The 19304-nt window shown below is 38.4% G+C and overlaps 1 protein-coding gene across 3 annotated transcripts in view; it reads left to right on the top strand.

The window, feature by feature from the left end:
• ndrg3b (ndrg family member 3b) overlaps positions 1-19304 on the top strand; it is a 38909-nt gene that overhangs the window by 3560 nt on the left and 16045 nt on the right. For 2 of the 3 annotated variants that reach the window (XM_043224040.1, XM_043224043.1), the window contains exons 2-3: positions 11200-11281; positions 12584-12616. In XM_043224040.1, the coding sequence (XP_043079975.1) occupies positions 11225-11281; positions 12584-12616 (90 nt within the window). In that variant the 5' untranslated portion in view covers positions 11200-11224. Of the gene's footprint in view, positions 1-11199; positions 11282-12583; positions 12617-18713; positions 18939-19304 lie in introns of those variants that run through there. The other variant, XM_043224044.1, reaches the window with a different exon arrangement.

The raw sequence follows: 19304 nt of genomic DNA, 5'->3' as shown, positions 1-19304 counted from the left end.
TGACAGAGCTCATGGCATCCACTGGATTCCTAGAGAAGTAGACTGCTGGAACCGAGGTTCCTCACGGGCTAGTTGTTTCTGTCAACACCTATCTGATCACTTTCCAGTGAAAAAATAGAAGTTGTCAGTCAGCAATTCAGATAGAAATGGAAGCCTGAGGGAATCATTTTCTTTTATAGTCCAGATTGTATTTTCTTGCCACTCAAGCCTGCCATCAGTATGCCGCTACACGCTTTTGTCTAATTAGCAGAAGTTTCAGTTGTTTCAGTCTTTTAATTGACTTTATAATCCTTTTGTTACAGTCATATTCAGAGCTAACAACTAAAACTGTCACGACACGCCAGTGGATGAGTATCTCTCTGTCGCAGCTTATCATTTCAGACACCAATGTTCCTTAGCTCCGTTCGTTTGAGCTGGGAGCGCGTGACTCGGTGGCACAGTGTGCATGATTCAGTTATATCACACTATTAGGATACGAGGACCCCATCGCTGCAGGCCTCGCAGTAACTTTGCGTTCTTCTCAGCAGGATTTCCTTGCTGTTTACACGCTACACTACTCTTCGTTTAGCTCCATCGGACTTGATTTATGCATGTTTAAGTATTGGATAACCTGTATGCCAAGCATATTTATCCTTTTAACACAATAACATAGAACTAAACATGCACGCACATGCACATCCACACAATTGTAATTATTAACTATTATATTGTTAATGTTATGCATTTTTCAGTTTTTAATCTATATGGTTGCCAATTAGTTTAGTATTTTGTGGCTCTGTTAACGCAGGTAATGCATTAAAGATTGGGGCTGCACAAATCCACGTTTATGATCGGCGTGATTTTTGCGTAGCTCATCAGCAAACGGTGAGGTCTGTGTAGTAAATGCTGCTCAATGTGAAGTCACGCACGTGAGGGAATTCATTCAGCTTTACTGACAAGATGCACATTAAATATTGCAAAACTTTTATCGTGCAACCATATTAAAAATCAACTGCTTTACTTTTGAGTACAAAACATTGCTGTTTATTAGCAAGCGCAGTACTAAAGGGGTGGTTGAATAAAAATGCACTTCTTTTTAACATTGGGTAGTGTATAATGTTGGTGTTAGACACTAGACACACTGGGCAGGCTAACCAGTCTGAGCCCATCACGTATTTCTGAGGGAAGGGCTTCATGAAACTAGTAAATCATCAGCACTATTATAAGAGAAGGGACAGAGTGGTTATGCATTATACTATATAAGCACCAAATAAACACAATCGTAAAAAAAAGAGCCAACCATTCCCTTTTAAATGTGCTGTATGCTAGATTTTGACTTTGTTTTTTTGCTTTTAGTAAACACGGGATGAATGTGCAAAATACTGTATGTAATGAATTACATTTCTAACTTTGCCAGAGGTAGGGGATTGATCTTAACAGTTGCAGAGACCTGCTGTTGGCTGTTTGGATTGCAGATCTGAATATGAGCTTGTAGTCTGTTGTAAGAAACAGGTGGCATTTATGACTGGAGAAGTACAGCACACATCACTAAAGAAGTCTGGCTTAACTTGGTAGAGAAAAAAGAAGCTTATGCATGGATGAAATTTTTCACTGAATTCCATATCAGTAACATAGTAAAACTTAATTTTATGGCAGCTTGCAAATGCCTCCTAATCTAATGCTTGCAAATCTGAAACTCATAATTGAATTAGCTTTCCAAGAATGGGACCCCCTTAGGACTGGGTCCCTTGGCACTATATCTGTAACTACAGTAAGTGAGTCACTACGAGACGGAGCAGGAAAAAATAAATAAATAGAAAGTGGGAGCTGTAGTTTTATACATGCCTCATGATTTAGTGACCGGTCCCTCGTGAAAGAGAGCTTTGTGGGATTATCCTTTTTTTTTTTTTCTTTTTTTTTTAACAATTAATAATAAAAAAGAAATCTGATTCTGTTGCATAGAAATAATAAAAAAAAAAAATATCTCATATTAAGGTAACACTTACTTAAGGTACCATTAGTTAAGTAAGAATGAACAATACATTTATTACAGTATTTGTTAATCTGTCTTAATGTTAGTTACTGATAATACAGTTCATTAACTACTAACAAGCACAACTGTTGATTTTAGTAATGCATTAGTAAATGTTGCAATTAACATTTCAAAAATGAATTCAGCTATTTATCTTTCAGTTCACGTTAACTATAGTATTTAACTGTCAAGTAATCCAGTTTTGTTACTTTTAGAAAAAGTGTGGTTATTTTATAGGCTTGTTTTGATTTATTTTAAATTCAGTATAATTTTGTTCAATTAAAGTCTTACAATATTTGTATTTCATTTCGGTGCATCCCTAATATATATCTTGGATGGCTTGGGGTAAAATATGGCATTAGTTAAATTTTTTGGTGAACTACTTCTTTAAAAGCTTGCAGCTATTAAATAGTTCAATTCTCAAGTAAAGACTTGCATTCAAAGACTTTTTTTTTTTTTTGTGCTCAAGTGAATTGAATATAGCGTACAGTCCTTTTGTCTTGCAGTCTTAGCTTGTCCTCTCTCTTATCTCTCTCTGTTTCAGCCTGGCTGCAATTGTAGATGCAGCTGTGCTGTTCTGAAAGGGCTAGTTTACTGGGATCTAGTTACCTGATCCTTGAAATACAGAAAATAGATACTCTCCATCCAAGGAAGAGCTTCTGTTACCTTTTGCTGCACATAAGCATCTTTTCTTCTTTCTATCTTGTAGACATTGACTTACCATGCCCCAGGAAAAAATACTAAGTGTTGATCTAAATGTAAATCAAAAAGGAGATGAAATGAGTATGTCTGTATTTTCTGTGTAATGAAGGTGGGGAGCTAGTAAAGTGATCCTGATCTCTGCTCTGTGGTGGACGCTTGGATGGAATTGGAGAGCAGACTTATTCTGTACTACTGGCTTTAGATTTTAACATTTGCACTTTAGTACCTAGTTAAGAAATAGATTAAATTATAAATAAGAGATAACACTTCAACTTTCATTACATTAATTTTAATTTAAAGTCGGACATTGACATCCTGTTGTGTCCAAAGAGGCACAGTAATCTCTTCTGTTCTTTTTTGACCCCAGGTTTAGAGGAAGCCTCTATTTGGGATTTAGTCAGTGTAGCATTCCTGGCACTTGTGAACATGAAAGAGTGTTGAAAGCTAATCAGATTTAAAGTGTTTTCACACTGTCAGTTCTGTTTATAGCCATGTGCCTGTAGAATGAGTAATGCCGAACTCACCCTAGAGCCATGGATGCCACAATCTATCTTTATAATTGATTTGCTCTCATTGCCAATAGCTATATACACTTGCAGAAGCGTCGAGCTGATCTAGATTTATACATGAACCGCACCTAAAACTTGATGTGAATTGAAGTTAAAAAGACTACATAATTCAGTTTCAATTTTTGATGATTCATGATTCAGACTTGACACCTTTTTAAAAAAGTGGTAGTTAACAATTAAAAATAATAATGTGGGTAGTTGTCGATAGTTGGGGATATTGGTGCACACTCAGAAATAAAGGTGCAGAAGCCGTCACTGGGGCGGTAGCTTTTCAAAAGGTACACTTTTGTATCTGTTAGGTTCAAATATGTACACCAAGTAAACACATGCATGTACACGATAAGTGCATTGCACCAAATGATTTATATAAATGTAAGTACGTTGTAGTTAATGCCACCTAATATGAAGTGGGATCCTAACATGTACGTTTTAAGGTACCAAAATGACAGATTTGTACCTTTTTTTTTATTTCTGGGAGCGTGGGGATATTTTGTCAGCAATAAAACTTGATTGGAGGCTTTGGCAAAACCATATAATTTTTAATAGAGTATCATTTAGTTGCGGATAACCTCAGTCTGTGATCTCACTGCTAATGTCTCGTACTCGTCCTCGGAGTAATAATTCAGAAGCTTTGTCTCTGAGCCTTAGCTGCTTCCATGAATCATGGGTAATTAGCTTCATGGCAGTGCCTCTTTTGTCTTTGGATCTCTGACCTCAAGCAGTAACACGGCACAGCATTTCCGGGATTGTTTCTGTTCGTCTATCGTAATACATGCCCTAAATCGACCCAAGTGGCCCAGTTTATGCAGGTGTCAGGAGACAGCCAGACTCTGCTCCAAAGCTTTGGTAAGCCCATAGGACATCACATCTGCTTGTTCTCGGTCCATGGTGTCTCTGGTTAGAGGGGCAGGCGGTCTCCCAGCAGCTGCTCCATTCTGCCACTGGCAGGATGCCACTAATGAGATCGCTAACAGAATGACGCCAAAGACCTTAATGAACAACAACATGCACAGGAGACAAATGGGAGAGCAGTCGTAGAGAAGAGCCGTTCTTTAGTTTGTGGCGGAGACCAATATGAATGCAGTCTTAAACGAGGAATTTGTTTTCCATTTATTTTTATAAATCATAACTGTATTGCAGTGCGCGATGAAGATAGATGGGATGTTGACACCTTTTTAGAAGCTTTACATAATTTTAGGCCAGCAGGAGTATTGAACCTTGCCAGTTAATTCGTGGCATCTCCCTGCCAGTGCGTCGCTTTCTCTGTGTGTGTCCAGTGCTGCCTGCGGTGTGTATGCTGGGACGTCACCATGGCCTGGCGCACACACCCTCGCCAAGTGATTGCTTGGCTGCCACTCTGCCACATTTGCCCGCTCTGCCACTGTAATACTGAGTTTATGCCAGCGCACACACTGTAAACAGAGTGGATTTTCACTTTGCAATTTCTGTTTGTTCCTGTATTTTATTTGAGCGAGTGCATGGTAGGGCTGTAACAATACACAAAATGACATTTTTAGCCTTTTTTTTTTTTTTTTTTTTTTTAACATTTCTTTTTACGAAACAAGCTATAGCCTAGCTCTGTCTTAAAACATTTCTGCCAATACTGCTGCAACCGCCTGCAACACAGACTTTATAAGGCAGTTTATGGTGCTGTTGAAAATGGCGGAAGAGACATAAAGGGCTTTTAGATATAAAATATTCACATCTGTTTGTGCACTGGCATTCTTTTAGTGAAGTCTGTGAAGTTTAACAGAGACTCCCTTGCTGTCAGGATGCAATATGGACATGTGTGCATTAGTTTCAAACATTTACAAATACATACACTATCGAAAAATGTGAGAGATACAAAGTAGCTAACAGGTTGGAAATGCATTAATGGCACACAAGCCGCTTTAAACTCTAAAGTTAGTTAAGCACTTAATATAAAGCACATGTCATGTTCAGGACAAATGGGGTTGTACGCTTTTTCCAAAGAAGCTCACCCTGATGTTATGAAAGCTACTGAAAAATAATAGCCAACAAAGTACATCGACATAAATGGTGTTTCATCTTAGCTGGACACCGTTTCAAATTAGGTTCTGTATACAGTAGTTACATAAGTGGAGTGGTTAAAACAGCAATTCAGCCTTTTAGTATATATATACAGAAACTAAATACTTGTAGCCTGTGAGAATGTGTCTATAGAATGTCACCTGTATAAAAACTAAAACTGAAATGAACCCTTATCGAATTCAAATGAAATAAGCTTTTACAGCAGAAATGTCAAGTCTGTCAACTTTTTTTTTTCCACTTCTACTGAATAAACAGGTTAGACTTTATCTGATGATAGCCTGCTGAGAAATGTGATTGCGGTGGTGATAATTTTACTATGATGGTTCACACTGATGGTCATAATGATAATAATGTTGGTATGCTTACAGATACTTTGGGAGAGTGATGGAGTAATTACTGCCATCCGCTCTCTCTTGATGAATTATCAGCTGGTTGTGGTGATGGCGAATGGGCGGGTTTGAGCATGCTAATAATCAAATGGGCGGAGCTGGTGGACATGGACTTGAGAGAGGCAGATGTTCAAACCAATTTTCTCTTGAAACTAGTAGTTTCTCTACTTGAGCCTTGTAGCAGGTCATACTTGATGAACAGTTGATGTTGAGTGTTTATAAAGACGTCTCCCAATCTGTATAATAGAATATTCTGACTATAGATTTCAGCGTTTGCGTTTAAGATAAATTCTTAAGGAAGTCTACTTCTCTCACGCAGTTCAAAATTAATAACATTTTTGGGTGAACATCCCTTTTTTGATGTGGAGCGAGTGGGTGAAAATACCTTGATTGAGCTGACTCAATTTAAAATTGAATCAGGTCCATTTCAATTCAAATCTTGCGTAAGAGCCCAAAGCATGTTAAACTTCCATCAACTCAAATCGGCTGTTGAAGGGTGAGATTTCCGTTTCTGTGTGAGCTGATTAGAGCACAGACAGATTAGCGCAGCTAATACGTACGCTATTGGTTAGTGTATTTTGTTTGCTTTAGTTCATTTGAATGCATTAATCAGGCTTTGTTTGCATTTCTTAGCATCATACTATGTAGGATATGGGTCAACTCATTCTTTTGTTTGTTTGTCTTCTGTGAATACTTCTAATAATCAGTCAACAGGCTTTTCAGAATCCAAAATATTTTAACAGGTGATGTTTTTTTTTTTTTCTCATTTTGAAACTCTTCCGTCATCTTGTCTTTTTGCCTCTCTTCACATGATAGATGAAATCTGATCTGTGCGTGACTGTCATTTGTTCAATGTGCTACGTTCAGTTTGAATGGTCTTCTCTTACCCAATTAATTTATTTTTATTGTAAAAAAGTCTAAACGGCGTGTGAGATGGTGTCACGGTGGGCAAGTGACTTAACTGCTCTTGCAGCTTAACACCGGTATCACCACCAACACTGTCTATCGCAACAAGCCTACTGCCTCATCTAATGCAAAAAACAATTATCGGCGATGCAGAATATTGAACCTGTCTTCATGGGCAGGTTAGTTTCTGAACAAAACAAAGAAATAGCATCAGTAAACATTTGTGGTTTGATTCAAGAATGTATTGGTCCTTTGCGAAGTTTAAATCAATAGATGCATTATGAGAAACACTGGATGACTTTCAAGGTCATTTGGTGTCAATTGAATCCCAAAAAGCTGATAGCTGCAGAAAAAGTTACCATAACTCTACAAACACAAATCTTGTTCCTGCTCGACTGCATCGAAGACCTGGAAAACGGATCCCCCAGATCCAACTTGAGGATAGTTAATATTGCAGAAGGGTCCATTTATCTTTGTGCTAATATACTACTGTTCTATTATTCTATTTATTGTTCCAACTAATGGTATTGTTTCTCCAATGGTATATTTGTGACTTAATTGTTCACTGACACTAGTACAGTATATTGTGTTTTCATTTGTGTAGTGACACATTTTTCCATATCCATGTTTTTGGATTGCAGAATCAAGGGTCCCTGCATTTACTGGCAAATTACAAATCATGAGCTGGAGAGGCACAACTGGACACAATCTGAAACACAAAACTTACAGCTTGTTTATGTAACAATTTCGTTGTTCGATTTTTCCCAATATCTTCTTTGATGGCCTTATGTGTCTTACTACTTCATTTTCTTCCCTTACCCATTTATCAAGCATGGGACACCTGTGGCAATATGTAATTCACCTCCATCTCGTACAAACCCTGTGGTATATCAGAGCATAATCACGGTCCACATGACGGGAATCATGACCCACTGCCTCAATCTCAGTTTGAAATGCCAGCTTTACTTTAGATCTGTTCATCTACAGAATGAAATTGCTCTGTGTCCATCTCAAGCGCAAATGGACTTCAGACTAGACTCAGATTAATAGAAAGAGACCAACGCTTTGGTCATAATAGAGGTTTCACAAGGTGATAATTATGTGGCGTTTTAACATAATTGTTCACCGCTCTGATAATTGGGGCCAATGACCTTTTAGTTCATGTAGCTTATTGGACAGCATTTTAAATTAAACCAGAGAGCCTCTGAACATTTGGCTTCATGATTTCTCTTAACTGTCATTGCATATTTCCTCCTTTATATAACAACTACCCACCGTCTCTTTGAAGCTACTCTCAAAACTGCAATTATCTCTCTACTTCACAATCCTGTAATGTCGTACTAATTAATACAAGAGTAAATTACAGTTGGAATGGAGGACTGGAATGCTCTTGAATGAAAGAGAAGAGAGAGGATTTTTTCTTTCTTTCTTCAAGAAAGGAGCTCCTTAGCTGTTTTCTATGACCTGAACCCACACACATTCACCAACAACCTGTAATTAGCATTTCACACACTGCCTGTGGAACCTAATAAGTATTCTTCTTCTGGAAAGCACAAATTCAGCAAATGAATCCAAATTAGCTGGAGTAAAATAGATCCTATATTGAAGTACATTTAAAATGTACAGGTTTAGTAGTCACACTGTGGCAAGATTTTCCCATCTTGTCTGAACCCATGTGTTCACTCGTGCTATGCACCAGCTTCAGCACAGTCACTGTCACTGTACTGCTGGATAAAGATGTAAGACGCTCAGGTAGTTGGGATTGATTTAATTTACCAAGCTTAGTCTCTGATACTTGAGTCAGTGCAGACGTTTTGTGTTCTCTCAGTATTGCGGGATGTGCATGAAAATATTTTAGAAATCTGTGTTTTTGTGCTGGTTCAGGCCTGTCAAGGTCATGGACTCCCAAAGATTTTCATATTCGTAGTCTGTACGGCAGTTAGTTCTCAGCAGTGCAAACAATAGTGCTCAGACGCAGTTAGTCGTTGAATCGGTCATTCAAATGATTTGCTGAAACTGCTGATCCATTTGGTCAATGAATCTGGATTTATTGAAGCACTGCGACAATATGTGTATGCTGCACAGAGCTGCATAAGTTTGGGAAATTTTATGACAAAATATTGACAATAATTGTTGTACTGTTATTGAGGTGTTTTATAAAACGGTGATATTCGTAATATCAAACAGCTTCTGATATTACTTAAGCACATAGTTTACATAAATCTCACCCTCATGTCATTCTAAAGCAGCCCAAGTACTACATTAAAGGTCTTTAAAGGTAATGAGGGCAATACAAAATTAAGGTTGAACCACTGATGTCACAAGGACTGTTTTAACAATGTCCCTAATACCTTTCTAGGACTGTTGTGGTTGTGTTGCGGCCTATAGCAGGGTCAGCAAACTCTTTGATTTTTTTTTTTTTTTTTTTTTTTTTTTTTTTTTTACAAAAATATCTTAATTTATGGTCAGAAGATGAACCAAAGGTCTTATGGATTTGGAATGACATGAGAGTGAGTGATTTCACGATGCAATTTTAGTTTTGGGTTTTATCTTTTTCTTTATACCTTTTTTTTTTTTTTTTTTTTTATCATTTGATATAAATATAAGACAAAACTCATTGGGAACATGGCCTTATGTGTCTTTGGGCACTTAAGCGACATTAAAATAAGCTGCATTAAGCAGTTACAGAGTGTATTGTTGAAACAATTATGAAATTATCATGGCTGATACATCACACAAAGTAATAGCAACACAAAATAGCATATCATGTTTATATCATATCTTCATCCCTGACAGGAATCTGTTCACATCACGCACTCTGCCATTTATATTCAAATGAAATATTGCTATTGGCATGTTTTCTTTAACACGCACAATGAAAAGAGCACATTGTTACTTTTCACAGGAAATGACTTGTTATATAAGAACAATGAGTGCTCCGATTGTTCTTTGAGAAGCTCTGAAGAAGCTCATCTGGCAGCTCTCCTCCCAAAATAGCACACTCTGTCTTCATTGATTCAGGAGAGGATGCTAGACGTGTTCATCCTGTTCTCAGAAAGCCATAATGGTAAAGCACTGAAGAACACTGAGGGTAGGATAACAAAAAAAACGCATTTAGAAACTTGTCTGAGTTTTTTGACAGATCACTGACCCCTACTCACCGTGACATTTCTTTCCCTCCGAGTAACACACGCATCCTTCTGTCTCTGACTGATCTTGTCAACACTTGTCAGCCCTCCCGCAGACACCAGCCGCAGCCCAGCGTTCACATTACATCCTTTTGTTCATCTCCTCTCGCATCCCCACCACCACAGACGGCAGTCAGGGTCCAGGGGTACTTACTGTAAGCAAAATTAGTCCACATGACCTGGCATGCATGTGATGCTCAGGGCAGCAGAGATTTTACTGAATGCCAAGTCATTACAGGTGGCCAGAGCCTTTAAACGGAGAAGCAGACACCTGGACATTGTAGCACAAGGTGTACAGAACATTTACACAGTCAGCAGCTCCTTCTCTTTGTCTCAAAGCACAGCAGTCTTTGAAGGGGAAGGTGACTTGGTGGTTTAAGATCTAAAAAGACATAAAATGATGACATTGTGAAATATGCTACAATATGAAATAACTGTTTTATATTTGAATACACTATATTTTAAAATGTACCTTGTTCCTATGATGTAAAGCTGAATGTTCAACGTCATTGGTCCAGTGATCTTTGAGAAATCATTGTCTGATATGCTGATTTGATTTGAACAGTAGTATGTACATTCAAACTATAATGTGCCGTTTCTTTCAACGTGTCTAAACACATTATGTTCACAACCCTAATATGCAATATATAAGCTGTGATGGCCTATTCTAGTAGGATTCACCCACTTTTTTTGATCCAATTAATTCCCAGTGGATACTCAACATGTTTTATGAGGAAATGAGTCACGTTACAGCAGTAAGATCAGTTTCCAATGCTGTTTCATCTCTTTTAAGTATGCCCCAAGGGACTATGTGCTTTAATATGTTGGCCAAACATTCAAATCTGCATTTGCATGCTTGTGTTGTGCCCTAAAATGCAGTAGCACATTTGATCCCGAATGGAGAAAAGCTCAGGGGACACAAAACCTCTTATTTCAGCAGCACCAAGCTTCAGTAAGTCGCCCAGAGCCACCATAAGTGTGACATAAGCCTACACAATGCCCTTCCTGAAACAGTTGCATGCATTGACCTTCAGAACGGCCACAGAGAGTTAAACCATGAATTAAACATTAGCTCATCTGAATTCGGTTAACAAGGACAATGGGGGTTTGGTGGCGGCTATTAGGCGGGATGTTAAACATCAGTTCTCTCTCTCACACTAACTCTCTCTCTCTCTCTCTCTGTGCCCTGTTTACTGTAAATCTGTATTCATGAGCATTTGGCATGCTGAGCCATGTTCCCTGTTGGTCAATAAGTCAGCGCTGACTGTCATGATGTACTAATCCATATCTCTCTCTCTCTCTCTCTCTCTCTCTCTCTCTCTCTCTCTCTCTCTCTCTCTCTCTCTCTCTCTCTCTCTCTCTCTCTCTCTCTCTCTCTGCAGTGACGGGCAGCTGTCAGGTTTGAGGATGGATGAGTTACAGGATGTGCAGTTGACTGAGATCAAACCTCTCTTGACAGACAAGGTGAGTTCACACACATTCACGTGCTTGTGAACGCCAGTGCTTCTCTCAGTCTTTAAATACATCTCACCCCTCCACTCTAGTTCTCTCACTCTGACTCGATCCCGGGCTTCTCAGGGCCCGTTACCCTTGGATACCGAGCTGTACCGGAGCAGTGAGATCAGAGAGATGATGTATAATGTCATCAGGTCCTAATCTCACAGCCGCTGGTATCACCAGCATCAAACAGAGCCTGAAATAAGCAGCTGTTAGAAAATTCTCAAGTATAAGAGCTTATTTATGTGCGTTTACTATATAAAATGTGCATACTTCCATTTTATATTTGCTCAGTAGAGCTCTGTAAAAGCCTGATATGTAATATTCCTTCATTTAAACTTTAAACAGTTTAAATTGGGTTTTTTTTTTTTTTCTTTTTAGCATTGCAATTGATACTTCAAGCTTTTATGGCGTATTATGATATGCTTAGTATGCAGCTCATCACCACATCCACTTTATTTTGAGCAAGAATATTTATTGAAAGTTCTGAAGTTTTTTTTTTGTGGGGGAATTGAATGCAATGATTGAGAGATTTAACAAATATTCCTCAAAAACCCAATTTGGTTCAGTCCAACACGTGTCCATTTTGAAATATTGCTAACAATATAAGATGGAAACTTTTAGAAGGGAAATAAAAGGCTGTTTACAAGAGTCATGTAGACTGTAAATGTTTTCAGCTAAGTTTTTAACATGCATATTATGTTAATTTCATTGACTGTAGATTTAGTCGACTAAAATCATGTGATGTCTAGTTTTAGTCGACTGAACGAATACTAAATGGCATTTTAGTCAAAAGACTATGGCTAAAACTACATTAAAATTTGCTGTCAAAATTAACACTATCATAAAGTTGGCTTTATAGGGTTAGATTGTGAACCACAACAATACTAAGTTGTTGTAGTTGACACCAATCTGCGCTATAAAAGGTGTTTTGAAATGTCTTCCTTAAGACCGTGTGGGTTTTGTGACTCCTCCTGGTGGTCACTCCACTGTTTGACCAACAGTTCAGTTAAACAGAAATAAAAAACTTTGGTCCAACTAAAATCCGTCTTCCACAACAGAAAGGGAATGACAAGTGCAAACCACAGCTAAATAGGTCTCCTCCTGTACTAGTCAAACGATTAATCGTGATTAATGACACACGAAACAAAAGTTTTTGTTAGCATTTTGCATGTGTGTGTGTGTGTTCTGTGTGTGTGCATATTACATATCCATACGCACACAAACACACACCTGTGAGCTGACCTCTTTCTCTCTCTTTCCACACAGAATGGACAGAACTTCCAGGACTTTGATTGTCAGGTAAGAGTCTCTTGTGGTTCTCAGACCTGTGTGTACTGCGTACGACCTCCTGAAGCGCTCACTAGCAGCCGTTAATCTGCTCTTCCTGTGCCGCCGGTGTATGTCCCAGCGCTGTGTGATGGGGAAAGATTCTTGACCTATACTTCACCGCTGAGTAGCGAGATTCACTCTGGTGTGTCTTTGTTGTGCCGTGGGTGTGTGGGAGGCTTTGTGGGTGGTGAGTTGAGCTGGAGGAGAGCAAGCCGTGTACACAACTGTGTTATTTGCTGAAGAGCAAGATTTGACTCGCACACTTCATTATCATACGTTCATTACACTTATTTCTCCTCACTTCATGTTTTTTATTGGTATTCATTCAGTCATTTGTGTGTCATTATGCTTTGGGTACATGTAACGGCCCATTTCAGTTGATTGTGTTTGTTCTCCTGCCGTAGGCTCTGAGTATAAGAGGCGATCCGGTCTTTTCCAGACCATAGCACATTGCTGTCAGTGCTGCTCACCGACTCTTCATTATTCAGTGTCCTCTCCATTCTCCTTTGTCTCAGAGCCAATCAGATTGACATCTGATCCTCGGCAGGTATAGGGAAGATGTAGTCCAATTTCAGCCAGGAAAAAGCAAGTCCTATTAAGAACATTTTCAAGACAAGTTTCCCTCTTTGAGAGGAAATACCACAGGCATGAGCAATTTTGCCTAAATATAACTATTTACATTTTCCAGTCGTTTATAGATTCCACAAAACTGTCAGTGTTAAATGATTAAAACTATCTAAACGGTTAAATAATGGGCAACATTTACTGGGATCAGCAGGACCTTTTGCTCATCAAAAAAAATTGAGAAAAAAGTATGAAAAAAAAAAACTAAAATATAATTTAATCCTGATTCTTGAGAAATCAGATTAAAAAAAAAATGTGCTGATTTATAACTGTTGTTAGAAACATTTATGCTGCTTAATTTCCTTTAAGATTCTTTAATTAGAATTATTTTTAACAGTACATATTTCACCTTATAGAAATTTAATACACCGTTGCTGAATAAAAATATTAATGTCTTTAAAAGAAATAAATACTGATCACAAACATTTGAATGGCGGTATATACTAGTTGTTGTTTTATTTTCTTCAGTTTATTTTATATTTTTCATTTTATTTTAGTTAACCTTTTTGGTTATTTTTTTACAGAAATTAGAATTATGCATTATTTGTTTTATTTACTAAAATAAGTAAAGTCACAGTAAAAAATAAAGGCTTTTTTGTGTGTTTTCATATGAAGATCGTTCTTTTTGCATGAAAAGAAAAGTTAAATTTATAGTCTGTACACCTATAGTAATTCCCCTTAACAGTTCAGTCTCAGAGTTTGGGTCTTCAGCTCCTGAAGTATTAAAGAGTCTCATTTATCTGAGGTTTGTTCTGTACCCTTTAGTGAAGCTCGTTTGGAGTATTTTTAGAGTGCTGTAAATTACACAGTAATTTATCGTAATGTGAGGATGTAGGATCACAGCAGAGCTCACGGGTTTAAATTTATCCTCGGTCTGCAGGTTTGTCAGCTGCTTGAATGGATCAGTGTCTCATGTGAGAATTACATCACCGCACATTCACACACCTGAGAGGAAGCTGAATGTATTAGTCGTAGTACGAAGGAAGTATAAACGAGAGATTGGTGAATTGAGTCATGAACTCTATTGATTCTACATTTGCCATTTGTGTTGCAGTGTAAAAGTTGTTTTTGTTTTTTTCCTTTTTGTTCCCCTCTTCTTTTCTATTGGATTTCTACTAGAGCTGGTAACTATGCAACAGAGTTGAACTATTACATAATGTAACGTCTCTGAACTCCTGCAAAAGGGAGAAAGAGGAAACTACCGTTTGAGTGAACTCAATAAAGAAACTAAATAACTGCCTGAGGAGTCTAGCCTTAATGGTTCCTTGAAGCCTCATAATGGCTGATGACATTACTGTTTTGTTTTTGTTTTTTTACAGCCTTTATAGGTCTTGGCATGCTAATGTTATTAGGCTGAGCAGTTGCTATGGTAACGGTGTGTGAATGGATGATGTAAGCTGACACCTGTTGGGCTCCTCCTGAAGAGGGCAGTCTAAATACATATAACACTCAAGCTGTTCCTACAACAACAACATAAAACATTATGTTTGATAGTGGTTCAGCTCTGCTTGATTGGTTCTGTATGTTTCCGAAGGATTTATTCTTTATTAAATGATGTAGATCTAGATTTACTAAAGGATGTAGTTTGGTCTTCTGGGAGGGTTGTTAACTCTGTTGGCTTGTTTTGTGTCTGGCTGATTACAGTGTGGTGGTGCAGCGTTGGTTCTGTAGGGGCATGGCATTGGGTCAGATGGCGCACGGGGCAGCGGATGTGTTTATTCAGGCGTGACGTTCACTCTGCCGGAAAAGGACAGACATAAGGGATGTCCATTCACTCTCATTACAGTCATATTTGCTGTATGCAATGTTTTTGTTTTTTTACTCTCCCTATTGCTTGTAAACACAAAAACATGTTTAGATTTTACAGACTTAATCTCCAGCAGAACTTATGTAATTCACAAAGCTGGTGATAGACTGCACCTTGTGCCTTTTTTCACTACATAATTTGTGCTTATTTTATTTTTTTTTTCATACTTTTAGGGTAACACAATTTTACAGTTTTGTCAAATCCAGCTCATACTTTTCTTTTATCGCAGTGCATTTTTATTTTTCATATTTTGATTTATCTCAGTATTGACCAAAAGAAATGTAATTAAGTCATCAAGAAATAGTCTCTTAAAGGTTAATATATAGTATAATATGCATTTGTATTTATATTCTGTGTTTTTACCTTGAATACTGACTAGCCAAAATCATATTTGTGTGTGTGTGTATAAAACAAACTATGTATTTTAGCATGGCATTGATTTTTCACAAAGTATTCAGGAACAGAATATATCAGACCTATCTTGTCATTCAGACACAGCCACAAGTGTTTTGTTTTGTTTGTTTTTATAATCTTTCCTCATTGTATGTTGCCAGATTGTTGTTATTGTTGTATTCTCGTCTCAGAATGCAGTTTTGTGGAGCAGTTAGACAGGATTGTGGAGATACACACTGCCCTCTGTGGGTCATAAGGTGTATTGAATTCTCTTAACTTTTTTTTTTTTTTTTTTTTTAAATGGTTTTCAGACAGTGTAGAGACAGAGCTGACATTTTAATGTCTGCGATCAAAACACGGCGTCTCTCATCTCTGACAACGTAGCAGGTTTGGAGCATCCTCAACTGCTGCTGTGGCAGGATACACCTGCTGCTTGATGTGGCCGCTCACAAGCACACACACACGCTTGCACACGGTTACTCTGATACGGGGTGTGTTCCAGCGCTGGGGTGTGCACGCGGGGGCCGCTGCTCGGGGGGCTTTCTGTACACATCGTGATCGCAGGGAAATCCTCCTTCCCCTTCACCCACTCTCTCATCCATAAGAACATTGTGGGACGAGGTTACGCTGTCTGAAATGTCAAGGGTTAACCTATGTTTCTGGGTTATGCTTGCAGGTTTATAAAACGGTAGGCGTGTTCAAAGATCAGGGAAGAATATTACTGAGACTTGAATAACTGCAACATTTTAGTTGTTTTATTTTTGTGTCTTTGGGATCATCATGGCTTTTGTAGCAGTTCACATGCTAAAGAAGTATTTTATGAATATTTTATATTTTAAGAATATTTAATGGTGTTTTTTATGTCCTAAAGACCTGTTTCTTTGAGTAATTATAGTGTGTTCAGAAAGTATTCATACGAAAGTTGTTGTTTTTTCTTTGTTGCAGAATTATGCTAAAATGCTTTAAATTTGTATTTTTTTTTTCTTTACTCCATCCATCATAATGTCAAGATAAAGAGCAGATTGCTAAAAATAACTGGCATAAAATTTCAGACTCTACCAAATAAAATAAAATGTTGGCATAAGATTTCAGACTGAATAAAATAAAATTAAGAAAAAAAAAAAATCAAACTATATTTATTTACACACAGTCTTGCTTTTGGCAAAGAACATGAATAGGTTCACGTACACAGCTTCATCTCTCCCGTGCTGTACTTTATCTCTTTACCATCAACATTGCTGCATGACGTTAATTATCTACAATGACCCATTTTACAAACCTTTTGCGTTGCGCTGTTGTTGAATTACGACGTGCACAATCTGATGTGATCTAGGTCAGGTTTAACTTGCCTGTAGTTTTACGTTCATATGATGCAGGTAACACTTCAGCGGCCCCACATCAGGTTATAATTAACAGCGAAGAAATGAATGACTGTGGTATTTGTCTGTAGATCGACAATATCTAAAACTTCCTACTTGTGTTCCGGTCAGTTTTCTGTCTCTAATCAGACTAAATCCTCCGTCAAACAGCAGCAGTATCAGATGTTCTTGCACATGTTTATCTAACACACAATGACTGGGAGTGAGGCCAGGGTGACCTCATTGTTGAATTGTAAGAGACGGGAATGTGATTACACCCTTCACACTTCCTTACACACTTTCTCTCTGTCATCTCCCCTCCCTCGGCTGTCCTGTCACCCTCACAGTGACCCATCATTCCCTGTTCACGTCAGAGTAGTTCTCTAGTTCTAGTTACTTCGTTTCGCTGTTATTCTCATCCACAGTACGGTTGGTTGCTGAATGTTTTCGTCAATGGTGCGAGTGCTGTTTCTAGGCAACAAATTATTCTGAACATTAGAGATGGAGAAAGATGTTTCTTGGGTAATTACATGAAGTAAAACAGAATAAAAATGAAAACAAGGTAATTGAAACTTTTTACCTCTTAGTTCTGAAAAGTTTAAAACATTGCATATTTATTTTATTCAGTGGCAGAACAACCAGGCTTTCTATAGATATCTATTTATTTTGCTTAATTTCTGCTTTATATCTAAGAGATAAGCTGTCCTCATTTCACGTTTGCCATTCTGACTTGGAAAATGGAAATAGATTGCGGTTTAAATTGACATGAAAAGGAACTTTAGTGCGCTTTTCGAAGTTAATTTTGTATTTCAATTTAATGACACATCTTTTAAAAATGGTTAAATGTACTGCCATGTATGACTTAAAATACACTTTGCACATTTGTAACGCTTGTCTTTTAGCATAGTCTTTTAGTCATTAGTCAACACATCAAAATAAAAGTAATTTAAAGGCCATCCCAGACTACAAAAGGTATCACAGAAGTAACTACTTTCCAAAAGAGTAACCGAGTAACACAGTTATTTCGTCCAAATAATGAAATGCATTACTTAAAGTATATTTTACTTACTCTGATTTTCAAGCATTTTCCATACTTTGAAATTTGAAGTACACTCAAGTGTACATTTAACACCAAGCACGTTTTCACGAGGGCACTTCCACACTAGTCAGAAGTAGTCTGCTCCAAATGTCAAACTTAAAATGAACATTCACCTAAATGTGTTGGGAACTTTTATCATTGAAGGGAGTGATATTGTGCCTAAAATGCCTTTGTGCGTTGGTGTTCCAGTGCATACGATCTCTAAGGTTATCCAACAGCTGAACAGATATGTTTGAGATGTTCAGCTCTGTAGCGTCACCTAGTCATCTCGTCTTACCTCGGTAAAATCAAAAGCACCGCTTTCTTTTTTCCTCCTCACAGTTCCCCAGCACTGCAGCCAGGCTGCGCTCTCCGGACAGGAACATCAAAAGAGGTTAAGCTTAGGATTACTAAACTACCCTGCGGTGGACCATCCCATTTCCCACAGCAGAGTCTCAGACATCCTTTCCTTTCACATTTTCTTGAACCACAATAGACATTTAGAAATATTCGTGCGTGTATCCTCACCACATGGAGTTGTCCGTGCCTGTCACTATGGCAACAGCAACTTGGATGCTGCACATTGCATTCACTTTTGGATAGATTTGTCCTCCTTTTAATTACATTTCCCAATAATCACTCTTATCAACTCGTGAAAGAGAAGCCGAGATTTACACACCCCACCCCCTCCAACCTGACCCTGTAAATCCAATTAGAGCAGCTCGAGTGCCCTGCTCTCTCTCAAACACACTCCCCAGGCATTTATACGTCTGGATCCCTCTTTTATCCTCTCATTTGACCAATTTCAGCTTCTATTGAGAGGGGTAAAGCTTTTTATTTGTTATTGGTGGGCGTTCAAAGCGGTCGGTCTTGTTATACGCGGCTGTCCCCTCCCTTACCTCCTGCCACCGCCCCTCTCTCTGAGGAGAGTGAGAAGAGGGAACGGGAGAAAGCGTCTGTTCTGTGATTGCTGGATGAAACATGACGGCAGTGCTGGACATCAACCAGGTTTCCTGTGCGCTGAGCGCTGTGGTGAGTGTTAACAGTAACACTGTGCTTTGTGTCGGAGTAGCCTGTTGCTTTCCCTGTGAAGCAGAAGCGGGAACTTTGCAGACGTGAACTGCTCACGCTCTCACGTCTGTGCGTGAATGCTGATGGAGTTTGAGTCGTGTCGTTGGTAGTGTGGCTGAATGATGGCCGTTATCTGCCTTTTGTCTGAGGGTCCTTTTACGTATGTGTGAGCTGACATGTGCTTTTATGTGTCTGAGTGTCAAAGGGAGGCCTTTTAAGTGTGTGTGTGTGTGTGTGTTTGATGACAGTGAAGCATGTTGTATGATGTCCTCTCTGTTGGGTGGATTCAGAGCTTTAAGATTGTATGACTGGTGGTGTTGGGGCTCG

The sequence above is a fragment of the Puntigrus tetrazona genome, chromosome 23 (genome assembly GCF_018831695.1).
Source record: "Puntigrus tetrazona isolate hp1 chromosome 23, ASM1883169v1, whole genome shotgun sequence".
NCBI classification, from domain to species: Eukaryota; Metazoa; Chordata; class Actinopteri; order Cypriniformes; family Cyprinidae; genus Puntigrus; species Puntigrus tetrazona.
The sequence above is the reverse complement of the archived record's forward strand: the minus strand, read 5'-3'. Positions and strand labels throughout refer to the sequence as shown.